General features: G+C 51.2%; 14 protein-coding genes and 1 pseudogene across 15 annotated transcripts; 8 read left to right on the top strand and 7 right to left on the bottom strand.

Annotated features, from left to right (window-relative positions):
* On the bottom strand, positions 1-3,012 carry BCR37DRAFT_344565 (vacuolar protein sorting protein VPS11; the record flags this gene model as incomplete). The annotated part of the gene is made up of 2 exons (XM_040867568.1): positions 1-1,103; positions 1,239-3,012. Coding segments are annotated over 2 exons (2,877 nt in total), but the record flags the coding sequence as incomplete, so codon positions are not given.
* Positions 3,013-3,194: 182 nt separating this feature from the next.
* BCR37DRAFT_344477 (uncharacterized protein) lies at positions 3,195-4,808 on the bottom strand (the record flags this gene model as incomplete). The annotated part of the gene is made up of 1 exon (XM_040867566.1): positions 3,195-4,808. One exon carries the CDS (start codon positions 4,806-4,808, stop codon positions 3,195-3,197), a length of 1,614 nt encoding a protein of 537 aa, XP_040727210.1.
* A 234-nt stretch (positions 4,809-5,042) lies between these two features.
* BCR37DRAFT_344669 (T-complex protein 1 subunit alpha) lies at positions 5,043-6,716 on the top strand (the record flags this gene model as incomplete). Its single annotated transcript, XM_040867578.1, has 1 exon — positions 5,043-6,716. One exon carries the CDS (start codon positions 5,043-5,045, stop codon positions 6,714-6,716), a length of 1,674 nt encoding a protein of 557 aa, XP_040727209.1.
* A 137-nt stretch (positions 6,717-6,853) lies between these two features.
* BCR37DRAFT_391485 (coatomer epsilon subunit-domain-containing protein) lies at positions 6,854-7,693 on the top strand (the record flags this gene model as incomplete). Its single annotated transcript, XM_040871017.1, has 1 exon — positions 6,854-7,693. One exon carries the CDS (start codon positions 6,854-6,856, stop codon positions 7,691-7,693), a length of 840 nt encoding a protein of 279 aa, XP_040727208.1.
* Positions 7,662-8,210, bottom strand: BCR37DRAFT_377430 (RNA polymerase II). The gene is made up of 3 exons (XM_040868823.1): positions 8,119-8,210; positions 7,792-8,073; positions 7,662-7,744 (listed from the first exon to the last, which is right to left on the bottom strand). The coding sequence occupies exons 1-3, from the start codon at positions 8,186-8,188 to the stop codon at positions 7,722-7,724; spliced, it is 375 nt and encodes a 124-aa protein (XP_040727207.1). The 5' UTR covers positions 8,189-8,210; the 3' UTR covers positions 7,662-7,721.
* A 235-nt stretch (positions 8,211-8,445) lies between these two features.
* On the top strand, positions 8,446-11,034 carry BCR37DRAFT_377428 (fungal-specific transcription factor domain-containing protein). Its single transcript, XM_040868822.1, has 2 exons — positions 8,446-8,647; positions 8,713-11,034. Exons 1-2 carry the CDS (start codon positions 8,573-8,575, stop codon positions 10,987-10,989), a joined length of 2,352 nt encoding a protein of 783 aa, XP_040727206.1. The 5' UTR covers positions 8,446-8,572; the 3' UTR covers positions 10,990-11,034.
* BCR37DRAFT_248625 (bola protein) lies at positions 11,006-11,438 on the top strand. The gene has a single exon (XM_040866603.1). It carries the CDS (start codon positions 11,113-11,115, stop codon positions 11,404-11,406), a length of 294 nt encoding a protein of 97 aa, XP_040727205.1. The 5' UTR covers positions 11,006-11,112; the 3' UTR covers positions 11,407-11,438.
* On the bottom strand, positions 11,083-12,799 carry BCR37DRAFT_377427 (nucleotide-diphospho-sugar transferase). Its single transcript, XM_040868821.1, has one exon. The coding sequence runs from the start codon at positions 12,701-12,703 to the stop codon at positions 11,471-11,473; it is 1,233 nt and encodes a 410-aa protein (XP_040727204.1). The 5' UTR covers positions 12,704-12,799; the 3' UTR covers positions 11,083-11,470.
* A 74-nt stretch (positions 12,800-12,873) lies between these two features.
* BCR37DRAFT_248498 (DNA polymerase delta, subunit 4-domain-containing protein) lies at positions 12,874-13,656 on the top strand. The gene has a single exon (XM_040866602.1). The coding sequence runs from the start codon at positions 13,044-13,046 to the stop codon at positions 13,500-13,502; it is 459 nt and encodes a 152-aa protein (XP_040727203.1). The 5' UTR covers positions 12,874-13,043; the 3' UTR covers positions 13,503-13,656.
* Positions 13,576-14,532, bottom strand: BCR37DRAFT_391480 (uncharacterized protein; the record flags this gene model as incomplete). Its single annotated transcript, XM_040871016.1, has 1 exon — positions 13,576-14,532. One exon carries the CDS (start codon positions 14,530-14,532, stop codon positions 13,576-13,578), a length of 957 nt encoding a protein of 318 aa, XP_040727202.1.
* A 103-nt stretch (positions 14,533-14,635) lies between these two features.
* BCR37DRAFT_386100 (uncharacterized protein) lies at positions 14,636-15,802 on the bottom strand (the record flags this gene model as incomplete). The annotated part of the gene is made up of 1 exon (XM_040870412.1): positions 14,636-15,802. One exon carries the CDS (start codon positions 15,800-15,802, stop codon positions 14,636-14,638), a length of 1,167 nt encoding a protein of 388 aa, XP_040727201.1.
* A 140-nt stretch (positions 15,803-15,942) lies between these two features.
* Positions 15,943-16,015, top strand: BCR37DRAFT_t11 (annotated as a pseudogene). Its single transcript has one exon. The product of its transcript is annotated as a tRNA-OTHER (tRNA).
* A 69-nt stretch (positions 16,016-16,084) lies between these two features.
* BCR37DRAFT_391478 (uncharacterized protein) lies at positions 16,085-17,041 on the top strand (the record flags this gene model as incomplete). The annotated part of the gene is made up of 1 exon (XM_040871015.1): positions 16,085-17,041. One exon carries the CDS (start codon positions 16,085-16,087, stop codon positions 17,039-17,041), a length of 957 nt encoding a protein of 318 aa, XP_040727200.1.
* A 28-nt stretch (positions 17,042-17,069) lies between these two features.
* BCR37DRAFT_391477 (uncharacterized protein) lies at positions 17,070-18,076 on the bottom strand (the record flags this gene model as incomplete). Its single annotated transcript, XM_040871014.1, has 2 exons — positions 17,070-17,078; positions 17,108-18,076. The coding sequence occupies 2 exons, from the start codon at positions 18,074-18,076 to the stop codon at positions 17,070-17,072; spliced, it is 978 nt and encodes a 325-aa protein (XP_040727199.1).
* Positions 18,077-18,169: 93 nt separating this feature from the next.
* BCR37DRAFT_344292 (Oxoglutarate and iron-dependent oxygenase degradation C-term-domain-containing protein) lies at positions 18,170-19,771 on the top strand (the record flags this gene model as incomplete). The annotated part of the gene is made up of 1 exon (XM_040867557.1): positions 18,170-19,771. One exon carries the CDS (start codon positions 18,170-18,172, stop codon positions 19,769-19,771), a length of 1,602 nt encoding a protein of 533 aa, XP_040727198.1.
* Between the last annotated feature and the right edge of the window lie 51 nt (positions 19,772-19,822).

Genomic DNA, 19,822 nt, shown 5'->3' with positions numbered 1-19,822 from the left:
CTACGATTCAAAATCAAGTCTCGCAAATGTATATGCCGCCCTATCCCTGGCTCCCTCTAGACCTTCCAAGAAGAGTTCATGCTTCTCCGTAGACGCCTGTCTTCGCGTATCTGCCATTGCCTGGACGGCAGTATCTGCATCGTGGCAAATAGGACAAGCAGGCTCCGTCGCATTCGGGCCAATCTGGGACACGGCTGCATTATCCAGCACACAGCGTTGATGGAAAGAATGCTTGCATAGGAAATGAATGACGGGAAAGTCAAAGGTGCCACCGCATCGTGAGCACCGCGCCATCTGAAGCTGGATAGCACTCTCAGCCAACTTCAAGGCTTCCGTCTCCTTCTCCAAGGTTTCTTGCTTGTATGAGGCAATCAACTTCGTGTTGGCTTCAATTTCGCGCCTTTCACGCTCAATAATGTCAGCGAGATATGTTTTGATGATACCCATAGTCGCGACAGCATTCGCACTGAGCGCCTGTACGACCTGTATCGGAACTAGTAAGCGACGCTCCTTGATTTGGTTCAAGACAAGTCCTAATGCCGGTCCAGCTTCTTCGACAATCTGTGGTGCTGATGTCAAGTACTTGAGTGCCAGTGGGTAGAGCTGTGGCGTGTCTTGACCATAGCTCTTCAGCGTGCGAAGCACGCCGGGCGTGTCGCGCGCAGTGCAATATGATCGAAAGACATCTTCCTTCCTTCCAGAACGCTCCTGTACGAGCATGGCACCTTCCTTGTAAGATGCCAAATGGAAGAGCAATAGTGCATTACTGCTGTCGACGACATTCGATTCACGATCAAGCAGTGCCTTTGCCTTTTCTTGCCATTTACTTTGAGCATCCACGTCTTCGCTCTTGTTGGCTAATTGCAGATAGATCTCAAGCAGCGTTGAGACAAGATCTGCACGCGTCTTCAAATCCTCCTCGGTATGCGTTTGTCGCTCGAGCAAGACCTCAAGGAAATGGCGAAAGTGCTCCGGATAGTCGACAAAGATTGGGAAGGCAGAGCGTGGTGGTGGCGCCAAGTATTGAGCAGCCTCTTCTTCCGTTGTCAGGATTGACGCCGCACTAGATTGTGCGTCACCCGATTTCACTGGCACTGGAATGACTGGTGTCGGTATCTGGGAAGACCCCATGGAAGACACACGACGCAGGGGATTGTACTGTGAGATATCCAGTGAAGGAAGACTAGGTAGAGCCTGGGCGTATCGATTACTTTGCTGCAGAATCGAGTCATAGAGACCAGCGGTGTAGCCTCCCGTGACACGTCTAGGTGGACTGATGATGCCTGCTGCTTGTACCTCTGTCTCTGGCATGTAGCTACCAGTGTAGAACTCAACAAAGAGCCGAGTCGTCTCCGCAGGCAGATGCGCCATCAAAATTCTGCCGAAATGCGTCAAAAGTAGTCCAAGATCTTCGGGCTTCTTCAATTTTCGCATATAGGCAAGAGCACTGGCAAAGTCCTGCTTGTCCTCAGTCATGATACCAATACACATAACGTGATTCTTGTGCTGCGCAGTCAGGCTGATGGCTTGGTCATAATATCCGGCTTGCCGACACAGAGCAACGGCAACATCGAGGTCGATTGCATGTCCACCTTGCTCGCGAACAAAGTCTTGTAGCTTCTCTTTTTGCTTCAGCTTGGCATAGCAATTGAGTAACAGGGTACTGTAATCTGCGTTAGACAATTTGGCACGGTGTAAAGCCTCGAGGAATTCTGTGAGCAGTGGAACATGTTGCGCTTCGAGAAACTTTCGCATGACTGCCGAAACGTCGCAGCGTTTAATGGCCTTGATGTATTGCTTGACTGCTGCTTCAAAGTCATCGCGACTGTACAAGTAGTCACCGTATTTGATGAGAATGGCATCAACGGCTGCTTCATCATACTGCGCTTCCTGGGCAATTTGTATTGCCAATGTGTACATGCTCTTGCCTTGCAAGATGTCGAGCTTGCTTTGCATTGAAATCTCAGTCAATTGAAAAAGCCTGCCGTCCAATGTGATGAGAAAAAGCTCGTGCCAACAGGTCAAGACTGTGCGCAAACCTTGAGGAAACAAGCTTGTATGGCTGATAAACTTGTGATCAGTTTGAAGCATAGTCAGCTTGGTTGCATCGTCGATGGCATCTGTATTGCCAATTCGACCGAGAGACTTCATAGCTGAGGCACGCGTTTCGCTTGGCGGCTGGAGAATGATCGTGTAGTCCTTGAAAATGTGAATTGCACTTTTGCTCCCCTCTAAGGCATAGCAGGGACCTCGTCCGTCGACTGTATACAGATACAGAGCATCTTGGCGGACAACCGCAATTTGGTTCTTGTGCTTGTCATAAGCAATGCAGCCAAGTGCAGCGCCTACGGATTCCATAATGCGCGGCACCTGTGTCACAGACTTGCCAGACGCACTAATGGTCGTGAGGGTTAGCAATTTTGACGTTGTGAAGATGTAAAGGGTAGTGATCTTGTTGGACACCAGGAACTGTAGACCCGTTATAGGCTCTTCGCTTTCGTAGACAGTGCGTTGTTTCGCTCCTCGGTCACGCACCAAGTCGCCCTTGACAAGAACAACGCGTCCATCTGCTGAACCGATCGCAACTTGACTGAGATCAGGTAGTGTGGTGCAACAAGTGATCGGATGTGGTCGCTGACTATGCAAGGGCACTGCAGAGAGCAATTTAAATTGAAGGACGCCCTTCTTACTCATAGAAAGACTCCATGTTTTGAGCGTCGGTCCATCGGCACCGCTGCTGGTCGGTTCATCGCCCAGTGTTACCAGCAAATCTTCATCGCATGGCATGATGTGATGTAGACGACCATGCGCATAGGCTTGAATAGAGGCAGCAACCTTGAAGGATCTATTAATTGCCTGAAGCTGTCCATCTTGAGTCCCCAAAAAGATGTAGCTGTCGGTGGACGCAATCACCGCGCCGCTTGACGCAGGTGACAACGCAACGGGTCCTGGCGCAGATGCATCCTCTGCATCCGGGATCTTGACGCACTCGAAGAAGTTGAATTGGCGCCACTAGATATCAGCTCGCTGGCCCTGTTGCTGCTGTACTCACCGTCGCGGCCATGCCATATGTCGCACGTCACGTCGCGGTTGTGGTTGTTGCGAGGATGCACAAAATAGAGGAGCAATGCGACAGTCACGAAGACGGAGATTTAAGAAGTAGAATGTAGCCGAAGAAGTCTAGAGACACAGGTCTAGTAGCTGCGGCCAAAGAGAGTCCAGCACTTGGCTTGCTCACCACACTGGGCACACTTGCGCTTCAATGTCTCCTCCTCAGACTCTGGCTGCTCCAGGGGAATACACAGCGACTTGGCACCCATGCTCGGTGCACGATCGTCTTCTGGCTCGTCGCCTTCCACTTGCCGCGCAGAACGGTCCTTGATCTTGTCTTCGCACGCTTCCGTCTTGCAGAATGGGATCAAGATGACATTCTTGTTGTTGAGCGCTGGAACAAAGTCATCCCACGCAGTTACTTGCACAATGTGGTCATCGTAGGCCTTCTTGGCTTTGGCATACATGGCATCGTGGATGTTGTTGAGGAGTGTGTCAATACTCTCCGTGAGTGTATCGAGGGGAACGGTCTCCTTGGCTCCCGTATCCCGCCGTGCAGTCAGAAACTGCGACTTTTCAGCGTCCTTGGGCCCAAACTCAATGCGAATAGGAACACCCTTCATCTCCCAGTCAGAGAACTTGTAGCCAGTGGTGTAGGTCTCACGCGTATCCGCCTTGGCACGCACTCCCGTCTTTTGCAGCGTCTTGACAATCTCACGGACTTTGTCGTAGATGGCCTTCTTATCCTCAGGTGTTGTCTTGCCAGTAATACCGCAAGGCACCACAACGACCTGTGTATGCGCAACCCGTGGAGGCAGCACCAATCCCTTGTTGTCTCCGTGAATCATTGTCATGACACCGATGCAACGTGTAGACAGGCCCCAAGAATTTTGCCAAACATGCAGCTTTTCACCCATCTTATCTGGGTCTTCCACGACAATGTTGAACATTTTAGAAAAGTTCTGACCCAAGCAGTGGGAAGTGGCAGATTGAATACCGCGGCCTGTTGTGGGAATATAGCCTTCGACTGTGGAAGTGAAGAGTCCACCTGCGAACTTTTCCTTCTCTGTCTTGATGCCCTTGATCATGGGCACAGCAAGCAGTTCTGTGTAGACTTTTGAATAGAGGTCGAGGATTTGCATGACCTCTTCTTCAGCCTCCTGGCGTGTCTGGAAGGCTGTATGTCCCTCTTGCCACAGAAACTCGCGCGTGCGTATGAATGGCTGCGGCGTCTTGAATTCCCAGCGCACGACCGAGTTCCATTGATTGAGGCGGTATGGCAGGTCGCGGTGGGAGCGAATCCATTTGGCGTAGTAGGGGTACATGACCGTCTCACTGGTAGGACGAATGGCGATAGGCTCTTCAAGGTCATTCTTGCCCGCCCTTGTGACCCAAGCGACTTCGGGAGCAAAACCCTCAATGTGGTCCTTTTCCTTTTGCAGGACGCGGTTGGACACAAAGAGTGGAAATGAAGCATTCTCTACGCCGAGCTTCTTGATCTCATCGTCGAACCAACGCTGTACCTTCTCCCAAATGGAGTAGGACCAAGGCTTGAGGATGTAACAGCCAGAGACATCATAGTACTCGAGCATGTCAGACTTGATGAGCACCTGTGAGTACCAGTCTGAAAAGTCTTGCTCCTTCTCCACGGTGATACCAATGATGACTTGGCCTGGCGCAGGCGCCGCTGCCTGCTTCTTGCCCTCCTTGGGCTTCTGCTCCTTTGCTGGCTTGACGGGCGCTGCTGCTGCCTTCATCTCCAGCAAGGTTTTGATGGCTGCCTTTGTATCTTCATGATCTTTGCCAAGAGATGCCTTCAGCTCCCTGACCTTGTCGCCTTGCTCTTCAATGGAGGCCATGTCCGTCTGTACTATCTATAATCTGTCGCTGGTGCCGTCGTCTTGTTTCTCATTTTGAATTTCTTCAGACGCGAACACCACGACCACGAACAAGACCAAAGACAAGCCAGGTGCTACGACGAAGCAGCAGCCATGACGACCATGTTCTCTGCTCCACGCGAGTCGACCCTCTTTCTCGGCGGCGAAAAAGTCTCCGGTGAAGATGTCCGCAATGAAAATGTCCTTGCCGCACAAACCATTGCCAATGTCGTTAAGTCCTCCCTTGGGCCTGTAGGCCTCGATAAGATGATGGTGGATGATATTGGTGAGGTCACCGTCACGAATGACGGAGCGACTATCCTGTCCCTGCTCGAGGTAGAGCATCCAGCGGGCAGGATTCTCGTTGAGCTTGCCCAGCAGCAAGACAAAGAAGTCGGTGACGGGACGACCTCTGTAGTGATTGTTGCTGCTGAGCTTCTACGACGAGCGAATGATCTCGTCAAGAACAAGATCCATCCAACAACCATCATCTCAGGCTACAGGCTGGCCTTGAGAGAGGCCACCAAGTACATGGAAACCACTATGAGCACAAAAGTAGATGCACTCGGAAAGGACTGTCTCATCAATGTTGCCAAAACTTCCATGTCCTCCAAGATTATTGGCAGCGATGCTGCCTTCTTCAGCTCCATGGTCGTCGATGCAATGCAGAGCGTCAAGTCCACCAACTCTCGCGGCGAGACGAAATACCCAGTCAAGGCAGTCAATATCCTCAAGGCACATGGTAAATCAGCACTAGAGAGTATACTCGTCAAGGGCTATGCGCTCAATTGTACCGTGGCTTCACAAGCCATGAAGACACGCATTCAGGGCGCTAAAATCGCTTGTCTTGATATGAATCTGCAAAAGACACGGATGGCCCTCGGTGTGCACATCACGATTGATGACCCTGAACAACTCGAAAAGATTCGTCAGCGAGAGTCAGACATGACGCTTGAGCGCGTACAAAAGATTTTGGGAACAGGCGCTAATGTCGTGCTGACGACCAAGGGTATTGACGATATGACATTAAAGGCCTTTGTTGAGGCTGGCGCTATGGCTGTACGACGTTGCAAGAAGGAAGACTTGAAACGTATTGCCAAGGCAACCGGTGCAACGCTCCTTTCTTCCCTGTCGAACCTCGATGGCGATGAAGTCTTTGAAGCATCCTCGCTCGGCTACGCAGAAGAAGTTGTTCAGGAACGCATCTCTGATGATGAATGTATCCTCGTGAAGGGCACAAAGGCCTATTCCTCTGCATCCATCATTCTGCGCGGTTCAAATGACTACCAGCTCGACGAGATGGAGAGATCCATCCATGACTCGCTCTCTGTTGTGAAGCGTACACTCGAAAGTGGTTCTGTTGTGCCGGGAGGTGGAGCCGTTGAAACGGCCCTCTCCATCTACCTCGACAATTTCGCAACAACACTCGGTAGCAGGGAACAGTTGGCCATTGCAGAATTTGCAGCAGCACTCTTGGTGATTCCAAAGACACTGGCCGTTAATGCTGCAAAGGACTCCTCTGATCTTGTTGCAAAATTGCGCGCCTACCACGCTGCATCGCAAGGCGCCGCTGAGGCAGATAAGAAGAAGCGCGGATACAAGTTCTATGGCCTCGACTTGTATAATGGCAAGGTCAGGGATAATGTTGCTGCAGGTGTGTTGGAACCTACGGTGAGCAAGTTGAGGAGTTTCAAGAGTGCGGTGGAGGCTTGTATTGGTATCCTGAGGATTGATACACGGATTACGCTGGACAAGCCTGAGCAGCAGGATGACGGGCACGGTCACTAGGGCAGACGTAGTATCACTTCATTGAATAGCATCTCTCCATCCATTTTCTCAGACCAAGTTTTAGTCCATGACATCTCGCAACACGAATAAACTCAACACGTCAACCACAGCAAGCATACTCACACAACTCAGACAAGATGAGCCAAGATCCGCTGTACAATGAGAAGAACCTCTTCTACCGTGGCGACTACAAAGCAGTCATTGCAGAGCAAGAGAAACCAGGTATCGCACCACTTGTGTTGCGTGCACAAATCGAATTAGACCCGACTGCTGCCCTTCAACAACTCAAAACAAGCAAGGACGCTCACAGTAAAGCGTGTGCTGCATTGTGTCATGCCAAGCTAGGACACTCTCAAGAAGCGGAGAAGGGTGTAGATGGTCTATTGACAAGCACAGAACCGCACGTCCAAGTCGTGGTTGCGACCGTGTTGGCGCGCCTGGAGCGGTATGAAGAAGCGCTGGATGTGTTGGGATCCTTGGACGAGAATATCGAAGCAAGTGCACTACAGATTCACATCCACCTCGCCCTCGACCAGCTCTCTCAGGCTGAGGGTGTTTTGAAAAACACACAGCAATGGTGCAACGACGAGGAACTCGTTCAACTGGCTGAAGCCTGGATCATGATGCGTCAAGGTGGAGATCGCCTCAATGCAGCGAGCTATACATTCGAGGAACTAGCAGAGATGAGTCCGAGTGCGGTGCGTATGCAAGTAGCAAAAGCAGCAGCAGCCTTGGCGAGTGGAGACACGGACGATGCATTGGCACAGATGAAGCGTGCCTTGCAGCGGGATACAAAACAAGCAGATGCTCTGGCTAATCGCGTTGTCTTGGCTGCCATCCAGGGAGAAGACAGAACGGAGGCGAAAGCGGCACTCAAGGATGCAGATGCGAATCACCCATTGCTCAAGGATCTCGAGGAGAAGGAGGCCTTGTTTGGGCAGCTGGCTGGGCAGTACACGTTTGTTGAGGCAGTCTAGATGCTTTTCTATACAAGGCCCTGAGATTCTACTTGCGAAGCAGTAGGTAGACTTGAAGGAGTTAGCAATCGGGCCTTTGACTAGCATAGAAAGCTCACCATCGCCTTGTGAGAGCCGCGACAATTTACGGTCGTTGCCCTCTGCACGCATGAGAAGCCCGCCGAAACTGACAAGGACACTCGTCTTGCCGCCTTTTGCTTCATCGAACCGGTAAATCTTGCCAAACATGATGTAGTCTGCTTGGTCGCGTAGTTCATCTGTGAGGGTGCTGCTGATTTGCAGGGAGATGGTTTCGTCCTTGTTGATTGGGTAGAGCTCAGAGTTGATATCGAGCGTGATGTTGAGGTCATCACCTGAAGACTGGCCTGTGATTCTGGCCACTGGGCCGTGTTAGCTGGAGCTGGAGGTCGATGAAAGTCAAGCACCTCTTTCGTATTTTGACGAGTCGACGTCTATGATTGTGAGGAGCTCGTCGAGCAGGATATATTGCGACATGGCAGCGAGGAGCTAAGCAGCAGTAATGTTTAGATTGAGAGCAGCAGCAGTATCTAGATTGAGATCAGCAGGCAGGTAGATGGAGTCCTTGGGTGAGGCTGCTTGTGTTCTTGCTGCAAACTTCGAGGTCTCTCACGAGCAGCAGCAGCAGATCAACAGCTACTTAGTGAGCTACAGGCGATGGATAGACTACTGCAGAGTACAGGTAGAAGGGCCATCAGGGCCGTCTCCTGCTCGATCTATATGTACTGATCCATAGCACTCCGACACCGCATAGCTCTTCCTCTCTCCTTCCACGGCAGCCTGGATCGAGCCGCTGCCGTCAAATCGACAACAGACAGCTGACATATATACACACTACCCGGCGACAACAGGCCCCCTCCCATGCCAGACGCACAGGAGGGACCAGCAGGCGGGCCCATCCGGAAGCGCATCTCTCGCGCATGCGACTCTTGCTACGTACATCCTTCCAATCCTTGTGAACCTCCAAGAAACTGGCTCGCTAACACACCTCTGCCTCTTAGTCGCTGCGCACAAAATGTAACGGCGAGAATCCCTGCCAGCAGTGTGTCAAGACGAGTATACCGTGTACCTTTGACAGGGCCCGGAAAAAGCGCGGCAAGGCGGCAAGGAAGGAGCAGGATGGCCATAGAGAGCCCGAACCACTTGCTGCACGACCGCCGCCTGTCCATGCCTATCGTGCAGGGCCGTCGCTCCAGCAGCACCAGCACCAGCAGCAGCAGCAACAAGGTTTCAAGCAGGAACAAGGACCTGGGATAGCGCCGCACTTCCCATACTTTAACGACGGCCGCACGCCCACGAGCGACAATGGAATGCGCCTTCCTAGCCTACAGCGCGACCAGCTCGATACACTCTTATCTCAGTCACCAGGTATTCCACCGGATGGCTTGCTACCGTCTCCACATCCTCCTCGAGAGGGAAGCTTCATGCCACCAAGCAATACAAGTAGCTTCTTGCCTCCGACATCAACAGGCATGTACGCGACAGAAACCTTACCATCGCCGATGACGGGTCTATCGATGTTTTCACAACTCGCCGGTACTGCTGCACAAACTAATTACATGCTCAATCCTCAAAGTCATCATGCGGATCCGCTCGAGTATCGTCGCCCAGGCTCAGTCATGGGACATCGTGGCGGATTGCCCAGTATGACGGGTGAATCACCTGCGAGTTTCAAAAGTGCTTCACCGCAAGTTCACCTACCGATGCATGATCGATACCGACAAACATACCATCCACCAGGCTCACTACCAGAAGGTCTTCGCTACCCAATCTTTGTGGCACATTTACGAGCATTGTCATTTCTACCACTGCACGTCATTAGTCACCTGGCAGAAACGTACTTTGACAATTCACCGTATGTGCTTGGCTATACACTTCGGCAACGTGACTTTCTCCACCCAACAACACCGAGAGTCACGAGCCCAGCGCTGGTGTTCGCAGTATTGTGCGTGAGTGCGCATACTTGTGAAAATGCCTTTTTCGGTCAAACACCCGTGATGCGGGCAAAGATTGTCCAGCGGTTATTTGAATTGTCTGTTGCTGCGTTACGACCTTTGCAGCACGATGAAGTAGGTGGTGGTGGGCTGGATGATGTGATGACTTATACGCAACTCGGTACCATCATCATGGCATCTGAATTCAAAGGTGTCTCCTTGCGTTGGTTGTATGGTGCATGGACACTTGCAAAAGAGCTGCATCTCAATCGCGAGTGGACAGAGCATACAGCAATCTCTGAGACAACGCGTGAAGAAAGACGGCGAGCATGGTGGCTGTTGTTTATGATTGATCGGCATTTATGCTTGTGCTACAATAAACCCATGGTGTTGATGGACGTTGAGTGTACGAATCTGTTGCACCCTATGGATGAACAACTCTGGCAATCACACGAGGATATTGATGGGCCTGGTGAGTTGAACATGTCGGGGGATGCACAAACACCCGATGGTTACTTGCAGCAACATCAACAGCAACAACATCAGCACGGTCAATTCCTCAAAATGCTATATGAGGAGCGCGCTCGAGGTCCGCGTGTCTTTCAAGTACAAGGGCCGGGTATCTTTGGCTTCTTCCTACCGCTCATGTCCATCTTGGGGGAAATTTGCACAATCTTCCATTTAAAGCACCACATCTTGCTACGATTTGATGATTTAGCACCACAAAAGGCAAGAGTTCGCGAACACCTCGATGCCTACAAACGATCCCTTGAACGCTGGAATGATCCATCCACCGTTCCTGCACCAGCCAATATACTCACACGAGCGCGTCAATTCTCAGAGGGCACTTTTGTTGCGTATGCGTTACAACTCATGCATACCATGCACATCTTGCTGTGTTGCAAGTTTGATCCGATTGATATGATGAATGACGCAGATGGTTGGATCTCAAGCGATGAATTCATTGGTGCAACCACACACGCCGTTACTGCTGCAGAAGCAGTCTCAACCATCCTCCGCATCGACCCAGATTTATCCTACATTCCCTTCTTTTTAGGGATCTACCTCTTGCAAGGTTCATTCTTGCTGTTTTTGATTGTGGATAAGCTGGAGCAAGATGCAGATGACGCTGTGATTGAAGCGTGCGAGACGTATATTCGAGCGCATGAGAGTGCCATCACCACACTCGATACGGTCTACCAGCGGAATTTCAGGCGTGTGATGCGATCCACGCTGAATTCCATCCGGTATAAAGTGAGGAGTACGGATGAAGAGAAGGAGAAGCGGAGGGAGTTGTTGACGCTGTATCGATGGTCTGGTGATGGGCGTGGATTGGTCGTGTAGCAGCTGTAGCTTTCCTCCTCCTCCTGCCATCTGAATACATTTGAGCCAGAATGGATCTCAGCGAGTGGCCATGCTGTCTGTTGCGACATCTACAATCCTGAAGCAGTAGTCAAGACGAGATCCATGGCAGAAGACACATCAGCACCGTCAACCACATCCGGCGTCGATCGCCAACAACTCGACACAGCGATCCGGTCACGCCTTGCAGCAACGCATGTTGAAATTGAGGATATCAGTGGTGGATGCGGACAAGCGTACGAGGTGGTGATTGTGTCTGGGAAGTTTGAAGGGCTACGGACATTACAACGGCATAAGCTGGTGATGAAGGAGTTGATGGAGGAGGTGAAGGCCGTGCATGCGTTTACACAGCGCGATTACACACCTGCGGAGTGGCAGCAGATCAAGGATGCTGAATAGCAAGAGACAAGCTGACTGGAATGAGATAATGGATATGGGATGGATATGAGTGAGGCAGAAGCTTCTAATTACTGTGATCCTTCCAGTTTGCAGGACGCTCAAGTTTCATGACATCGTGGAAGCGCGGTGTGCAACTCCAGCCCTTCCAGTCAAAGCTCTCCTTGACATCGCAATGACACTTTTCTCGCATCTTGGGGTCCACTGGACAATGCGTAAAAGGAACATGGTAATAGCCCATATCAGAAAACCAATGAATTTGGTCCTTCTCTGCAAACAACGCAGCGCCAATTGAATGAATGGGTGCATCGCCCCATCGCTCGTAGAAGAAGCCGCCTGCTTGATCGAGATGGTCAAAGTATTCCGCATACGCACCTTTTCTCCAGAAATCAAGTTTTGCAATCTCAAAATTGGACCAGAAATGACACTTGTTGTAGGTGTCGCCGCCGTCTTCCGAGATGAACTCGAGGAGGTTGTTCTTCGGCATCAGTTCCGGTCGTTTCTTCATAAACTTTTTGGTTTCCTCCCAGAGTGTCTTGATGGTACTCTCATACTCATACAAGGAGATGGTGAAGCCGTAGACTTTGTTATTTTCTTTCATAAAGACAAAAGGGTCGTAATCAACATCGCAGTACATTTCAATCGACGGCTCCACGCGCCAGTAGTACTCGTACTTCATCATGAGTGGGTGTCGATAAAAGAATCCCGATTCGTAACGACACATGTAGCGATACGACTCAGAGTCACCATAGATAATTTTATCCTTGCCCATTTGCTTGCGTGTCTCAGCAGCCTTGTCCTTGTCAATGAAGGAAGGCATGCCCCAGTGATCGTCTGGGATGACACCATACTCTACTTTACCGGAACACATGGCAGATGTGACGCGCTTGAACTCATCGTCAAAAGGGACATCATTGAGGAAGACCCAGGGGTAGTTGAAGTTGTGGTTGAAGCGGTCCTCGACATTGCGAATGGATTTGACAATCTCATGCAAGTCAGAGTTGCGAGCCAGTGTGACAAAAGTGGCATTGGCCCGTGGTGTGTTCATGGCATACTTGGCACCTTCCGATAAACCAGAGAGGTACTCTTGTACGCGTCCACCACCGACAGAATCTTTGAGTTGGACCGTTGCATCGTACGCGCCTTTCACAGCCTGCTTGACCTTACCGCCTGTACCGGTCCCTGTGCTGCTGCCAGGTGTATCAACACTGCTGCTGCCTCCCTTGCCGAATGTCATGAGTTTCCACAAGACAAAGAGGGAGACCAGGACGGTGATGGCGAGCCGCGTTGGACGCTGCATGATGGGAGTGTGTCTCTGCCTGGCCTGAATGATGGGCAGCTGTTGATGAGTGTGTGTGTGGTGGGTGGGTTGAGTGCTGCCTGATGCGGTCTCTTGTGTGTGTTTGGGTGGCACAAGGCGGGGACTATATCATATATTATATATTATATGACAAGAGTAGATGTCTCTGCCTGTTGTATGTCTATATTCACCTCCTCCTGTCTATCTGCCTGTCTGCCCTCCTCTTTCAGCCCTTCCCCTCATGCCTTCTAGCTGCTGATGATGGCCGCAGCCGTTGCAACGGGCGAGAAAGCAAATCAACAAGCCACCACATCATCAGACTACTACACTCTACAGCTACATGCCTCAGACACTCTCAGCAGCCTTCAAGGCACAGAAACACGGCCCACGAGGCGGAGTCGCAGATGCAAAGAAACAAGCAGCAGCATCACCTGCCCTCCTCAAGAAACAAAGCACAAGCACCACAGCGCCCGTCGTCCTCGATATCGCCACACACGACTCTGCAGCGCCGACCCTCAACCCTCATGATCCAGCCATCAAGCAAGCAGCGCGAGCCATCCATCAAGCAAAGTTAGCGCCCATGATCCATGCAGACCCATCCGACCTGCAAGTTATTCTGCGCGATTTCGATTTATCTGGACGGTATGGACCTTGCGTCGGCATCTCGCGCCTTGAACGCTTTGAGCGTGCTGAAAAGATGGGCCTGAATCCACCTGCTGTTGTGGGTCAAGTCCTTAGAACGCAGGAAGGTATGACGGATGCAGAGTTGGCCAAGGATCTCTTCTTTGGTCGCTTGTAGGGACCTCTCAATCCATCTAACATTGGCAATCTATTTAGCTATAGTAGCCATACGATCATGATCTTACACTCAGCTACAGACGGGCATAGTGCACATCAAAGCACAAACCACCCGGTTGCCGTTCGCGCCAAGTGACTTGATACCGCGTGCCTGTGTCATCTTGCCAAAAACCCTGATACGCTTCCGCCTGCACACCCTCCAGTTCTTCACTTGTCTGATGACGAATGACCCAGCTATGCTGAATCAACGGTCGTAGTGCATCCAGTACTGTGACATAGGGAATCTGCAACGTCGCAGGCAATACGGGCGATGCCGTCAGTAGCGGTATGCGCTCACCATTGTCTGCAGATTGGACCGTCGTGCAGTGAAGCAATAAATGACAATCATCAGCACACGCATCGATCGCAGCTGCAGCGACCCGAGCAAGGCCTTGACCTGTCCATTCGCCTGCTTTGGAGAGCATGACGTCGATGCCTAGTAAGACGAGCAACCGCTCTTTGTTTTCCCTGGCAGCAACGATGAGAGACTCTGAGGATTCCTGCGAATCTGCAACGTGCAACTCCGTCTCGGTCGCATCGCCCGTTGTTGCTCGCGAGCGCTTTTGAGTTGACAAGACGAACAAGATACCCAAGAGACTTGCGAGTGTATCAATGTGAATCACTTCAACCTGCTGAGTCGTCTCCAAGAATCTCCCTGAATCCATGAGATCGCTTTTCAGAAACCGCGAGAGCGGTTGTACTGGTTCGCCGTCCATGGCCGCAACAAGTGCATCCAATGAGCCATAGCAATTCAAAATAAGCGTGCTTGCCGCATGCGTCGTTTGCTCCTCAGCAACAGGAACTTCCGTCAAGTCAGGTCCACCTGCCAACTTCTCCTGACGAATGGCTCGATCGCGTTCTTGTGCTAGCAAGAGAAATGGAATTACAAGACACGCTGCAGGTGATGCAGATTGGACGAGCAAGGAAGGGGGTAGCAGGTCATTGTAGCGAGTTGCCTGTGGCAGAAGTAGACGTAGCGGCGGTATGGACATGCATCACCGTTTTAGTTACGAGTTCAATGGATGCAGGCAGGCTTTGCGAGTGCTGAAGGTTGTTGAACATGAAACCTTCAGATGGCTCGGAACAGCTACTTGGCTACAAGACTCCCTGCAGGATATTTCTTCCAGACAGCTGCTGCGTCCTCTTCTTCCTGACAGTAGACACCACTGGTGCTGTCGAAATTGCCGGCTGATCCTTCTGTAAGCCAGCGAGGATGCGCCGCACTTTGCTCATATCCACAAAATACACCTCACCCTCCGTGCGTGGTAGAGTCGGACGTTTGTCTGCTCGACTACCAAGATGCACAAAGATATCGAGACACGGAGTCTGCTTGAGGGTGTAAACTTTGTTCTGCCAACCCTCAGCCGTACTCAGACACGCTCGTATCCACGGAGGCCAGGAAGCAGTGCACCGACACGACACGAGCTGCAGTGCCGGAAACGCAACAAGGTCCATCATAACCGCCCATGGCATGGCTATTGATTCGAGTTGCAATAGCTGTAAATCGGCAAATCTCCCAACAGACTGTGCACGGCACCAGTGACGCACAGTCGATACATCAATGGTTGTATTGCCTGCCATGAGCACCAATAAGTTCTTAATTGTGCCAAATTGTAAAGCCATGTCGACGGGAATCGGCATGCCTGAGACATCCAAGAGAACTTGCCATGATGGAGTAGCAGACACTGACGAGGCTGTAGGATTTGCAAGGAAGTCCAGACATTGTGGCAATTCTCGCACACCGACGTGTGTGCGTCTCGCAACGAGTGGATGAAGAATGCCTTCTCCAGCCTCAACATCCTCCAAGAGATGCAATTCATGAGGAAAGGCACTAGCAAACAATATCCATACTTTCAAGTTTGATGGCAGTAGCGCTTGCATCGCCTGCCATACCAATCGCGCCTGATGCACTGCGAGGCACCCAAGCACTTCTGGCGTTAAGGCTGCGATATGCACAGCAAGTTGTATTGCGCACAGCTCCTTCAATGATCGAAAGGACGACTCCTTTTGCCGCCATCGCTTCTGCTGTCGCTGTAGCGCCTGAGACGCAACGAGCTGGAGTTGTCTCTCTTCCAAGAATGAGCCTGCCGCCGACCATCGTAGATTGTCATCGCGCGTCCACGCTACACCCTGAATTTGCAGCTCATCCTTCGCAAGTGCCGCTTCAAGACGCGCAATCGCCTCATTCTTGCGTTGTCGTGGGGCTTGTGTCGGCAATGCCTGTTTGACGGTCGCCGCACGCTTCTTAGTCCTTCCGTACATTGTCTAGACTATCAATCACCTGCTTTTGAACTACCATAGACACGGTTAACGGGTGGTTTATCGCTTCTTTTATGTTTTTGGCGCTATAGACGCGTTTTTGATGTTTTAAGTAGGACTCATGCATTTGACATGCACACATTGGCCTCTAGGCCTAGTTGGCGAGGCGCCTGTTTCGTAAGCGGGAGATGGCGGGTTCAATTCCCGTAGCGGCCATTTTATTGTTCATCCATTTTATGTACACCTTTACTCTCCCATCTACTACTTTGCGCTCTTATTAGATGCATGGGCAAGCAAGATCATGCTCGACGTGGCAAACAAAAGAAACAGGTTCACAGCTATACGCCCGATGATGCAGATATGGGTATGCGGCAATTGTCCCACCAGCTAGCTTCTCAATCTCTCTACATAAAAGACATCGCAGGCGACGGAAACTGTCTTTTTCGCTCGCTTGCAGATCAGCTTGGAGAGAGTGAAATGACCCATGCGCAAATTAGGCATGAAGTTGTGGAGTATCTTCGGAAGCATCCAGACACTTATGCTGCATTCGTTGAGGAAGACTTTGATACGTACCTTGACCGGATGGCACAAGATGGTGTCTATGGCGACAACTTGGAGATTGTGGGGTTTGCCAATGTCTTCAAACGACATGTCAAGATCTATCAGCCTGATATGGCTTATGTCGTCTCGCCAGATGAGACTGCAGGTGGGGATATGCTTCATATTGCCTATCACAGCTGGGAACACTACAGCAGTGTTCGCAATAAAGATGGCCCTCATGATGGCCCACCGTGCATCAAAGCCCAAGCTGTGTCTATTCCGCCATTGGAAACACGGCCCACGGACGCACCTGCCAGCGATCTTGAGAAGATTTGCTTGGCGAGTGTGCCAGGGGCTACACTGGAACGCGTTCGGCAGGTCATGGACGATTGTAAAGGTAAAGTCAACGATGCGGTTGAAATCCTCTTGGATGAGCAAGCTCAAGCAGACGTAAATGACGCTTTACAAGAGCATGAAGCAGAAGTTCACTCTGAACTCGAAACACAGACCGAGTCACTGCCAGAGATTGTTGAGAAGCAAGAGACAAAGCCGCCACCGAAACGCCTCAGCGCGAGAGATCGCAAGGAGCAAGCGAAGAAGGCACAGAAGCAGGCGGCCCTCGACCGCAAGCGGCTCAAGAAGACGACTCAACCGATCAAGACCGATTCTGCGGTAGAAGGTATCAAGACCATGTACATCTAGGCATGCAAATCATTATTCATCCATCGCTTCATCTTCGCTGTCCCATTCAGCATCTTCGGCATCCACCTCTTCGTCGCCCTCGTCCACAGTCGTCAGTGGGATACCAGCCTCAGCAATGGTCGCAAGTAGCTCGCCAGCATGCTCCCTGATGCCTTCATCTTCCCACTCGAGGCGCTTGTACAGCTGCTCACATTTCTGCAAGCAATGCCGCGCATCCTCCCAGGACTCATTCCGCTTCTCCATGTTTTCGCTTTGCGGGAGCAGTTGCCCGGCTAGGAAATAGGTCCAGCCAAAGAGATACCACAAATCGACACTCTCGTCATCTTCGCGGGACAGCTGCTGCAATACGTCAAGCGATTCATCCGTCATATCACACTCAAGGAGCAATCGCACAAGGGCTATCCGTGAGGCATAGGCAGGCAATGCCCCTGATGCGCCATCTGGATCATGCCACAACGACAGACTATGCCGTAGTGCCGTGCGAGCTTCCTCGACACGCTGTTGAGAGAGTCGCATACTCGCCATCGTCTGCAATGCTTCACTGCTCGATTCGTCCGCCAACAAGGCATTCGTCACATATTTTTCACAATTCGCTTCTGCATCGGCTTCCATGCACAAGTCTGTCATGTAGAGCTCAGCCATAGCTGAGTAGGCGCTTGCGAGCCTCGCACGAAGCGGTGGTTGTTGCGCTTCAGGCAAATTGGCGATATGTGCAATCAATCGCTTCACGCCCATTTTGTAGTACTTGAGGGAATCCATGCCGCCTTCTTCAGACAATTGGCCGAGCCAGAGGTACTTGCCAAATCCCGAACGCGCATCCTCTTCTTTCTCAGCCACCTCGATGGCTTTCTGAAAGGCTATACGCGCCTGAGGGAGTGCATCTTGCTCAACAAAGATCTCGCCCAGAATCTCGTACGAGGGTGCATAATTTGCGTTGAGCTCCAGAGCCGAGACAATGAATGCTTGTGCCTGGTCGAATCGTAGCTCATCAGACGCATCTTTGGCCTGCTTGAGGAGCGCTTTAATCTGGTCCATTTTGTCGAGCGTGATGGTCGTGAACAAAAAAAAAGTTGACAGAATGCGACGATGCGACAGAACAGTCAGACCCATACCAAAGTTCGGTTCAAGATGGAGGAGCGGCCTGGAAAGAAGGCAAGAATAGCTGGACCGGGCGATTGCTTTGCAAAGGGCTTATTGGACACATCGGAAGAACAAAGTAAAGCATACGCAGCCTCAGAGCCCTACCAGCATGCGTGCATCCCACAACTTTTTGACGACGACCTTTTGCATGCTGTAAAGGCTGAGATTCTAGCAAATCTTGTGTTCACGGAGAAGGAAACAGATATCTACAAAGTACGGCAGACGGGCGACTTGGCAAATCTCGATGGTTTGGAACAATCCGAGAAGCAAAAGCTCAAATACATTGCTCAAGTCCGTGAAGCCCTCTACTCTGTGCCATTTCGCACATACCTACGGAAAGTGACAGGGGTCGGCCCGTTATCTGGCAGCAAAATTGACATGAGCATCAATAACTACACACAAGGCTGTCATCTGCTGAATCACGATGATGTGATCGGTACACGCAGTGTCAGCTACATCTTGTATTTGCCTGATGAAGGCTGGCAGCCAACTGATGGCGGCGCTTTGGAGCTGTATCCTGTCAAGACCAAGGGAATTCCAGTCGACGAACCATCTCTGACATTGCCACCCTCATGGAATCAATTTATCTTCTTTGCAGTGCAGCCGGGACACTCTTTCCATTCGGTCGAAGAGGTGGTCTCCAAGAAGAATAGGCTGAGCATCTCTGGCTGGTTTCATGTTGCTCAGCCAGGAGAAGAAGGATATGATGCGCGTGCAACAGACTTAGCAAATGAGGAAGAGGCCAAGGCGAAATCAACCCTGGAACAGCTTCTTGCCACTGACGATGCACAATTCGACGCCTACCCAGAGTCGACCGAATTTCCGGATGTGTTGAGTGAGGAAGCACTTACTGAGCTCAGCACAGTTATGAACCCGCAATATCTGAGTCCAGTGACATTGAAGCAAGTTAATGAGCAATTCTGCAATGACTCTTATATTCAATTATCCAGCATCCTGCGCAAAGACCTTGCAGATAAGCTCAAGAAAGTTCTTGTGGAAGCTGATGCGCATGACAAGATTGATGGCTCAATCATGACGCCGCATGGAACAGGCGTCGGCAATGGCTGGAAAGTAGAAGGTCCGCCGCATCGCCACAGATATTTGAGACTGGCATCTTCTTCGGAGGTACCTCCAGATGCTGCAGCTGATACGCTACGCCAAATTGAGAAGGTGGTCGCCTCAGACGCTTTCCGCACGTGGCTTGCCCTCGTCACAGCCTTGCAGCCAGAATCGCGGTTCACATGCGCACGTCGCTTTCGACCCGGTCTGGATTACACTCTGGCAACGGCCAACCAGCGTCTCTTGCTGGACGTCAATTTGTGTTTGACTCCAGCAAAGCCTGTTTGGGAAGAAGGCGAGGTGGGTGGGTATCTGTGCTTCATGGCCCCGCATGGCGACGAAGACGCAGCAGTGTACAAGGCATCTGCTGACGATGAAGAAGATGGCGTCTTGTTGACAGCCCACGCAGCCTGGAATGAAATGACCATCGTCATGCGCGACACGGGCGTTTTGTCCTTCACGAAATATGTTGCTGTTGCAAGTGGCGCAAGCCGTTGGGACATCGCAGGGCAGTACCCAGTTGCAGACTAGAAACTCATGGGATCATCCCTCAATTTGAGTTTCGCCTTGGTCTCTTCTATC

Source organism: Protomyces lactucae-debilis (genome assembly GCF_002105105.1).
Source record: "Protomyces lactucae-debilis strain 12-1054 chromosome Unknown BCR37scaffold_4, whole genome shotgun sequence".
In the NCBI taxonomy this organism is placed as follows: Eukaryota; Fungi; Ascomycota; class Taphrinomycetes; order Taphrinales; family Protomycetaceae; genus Protomyces; species Protomyces lactucae-debilis.
The sequence above is the reverse complement of the archived record's forward strand: the minus strand, read 5'-3'. Positions and strand labels throughout refer to the sequence as shown.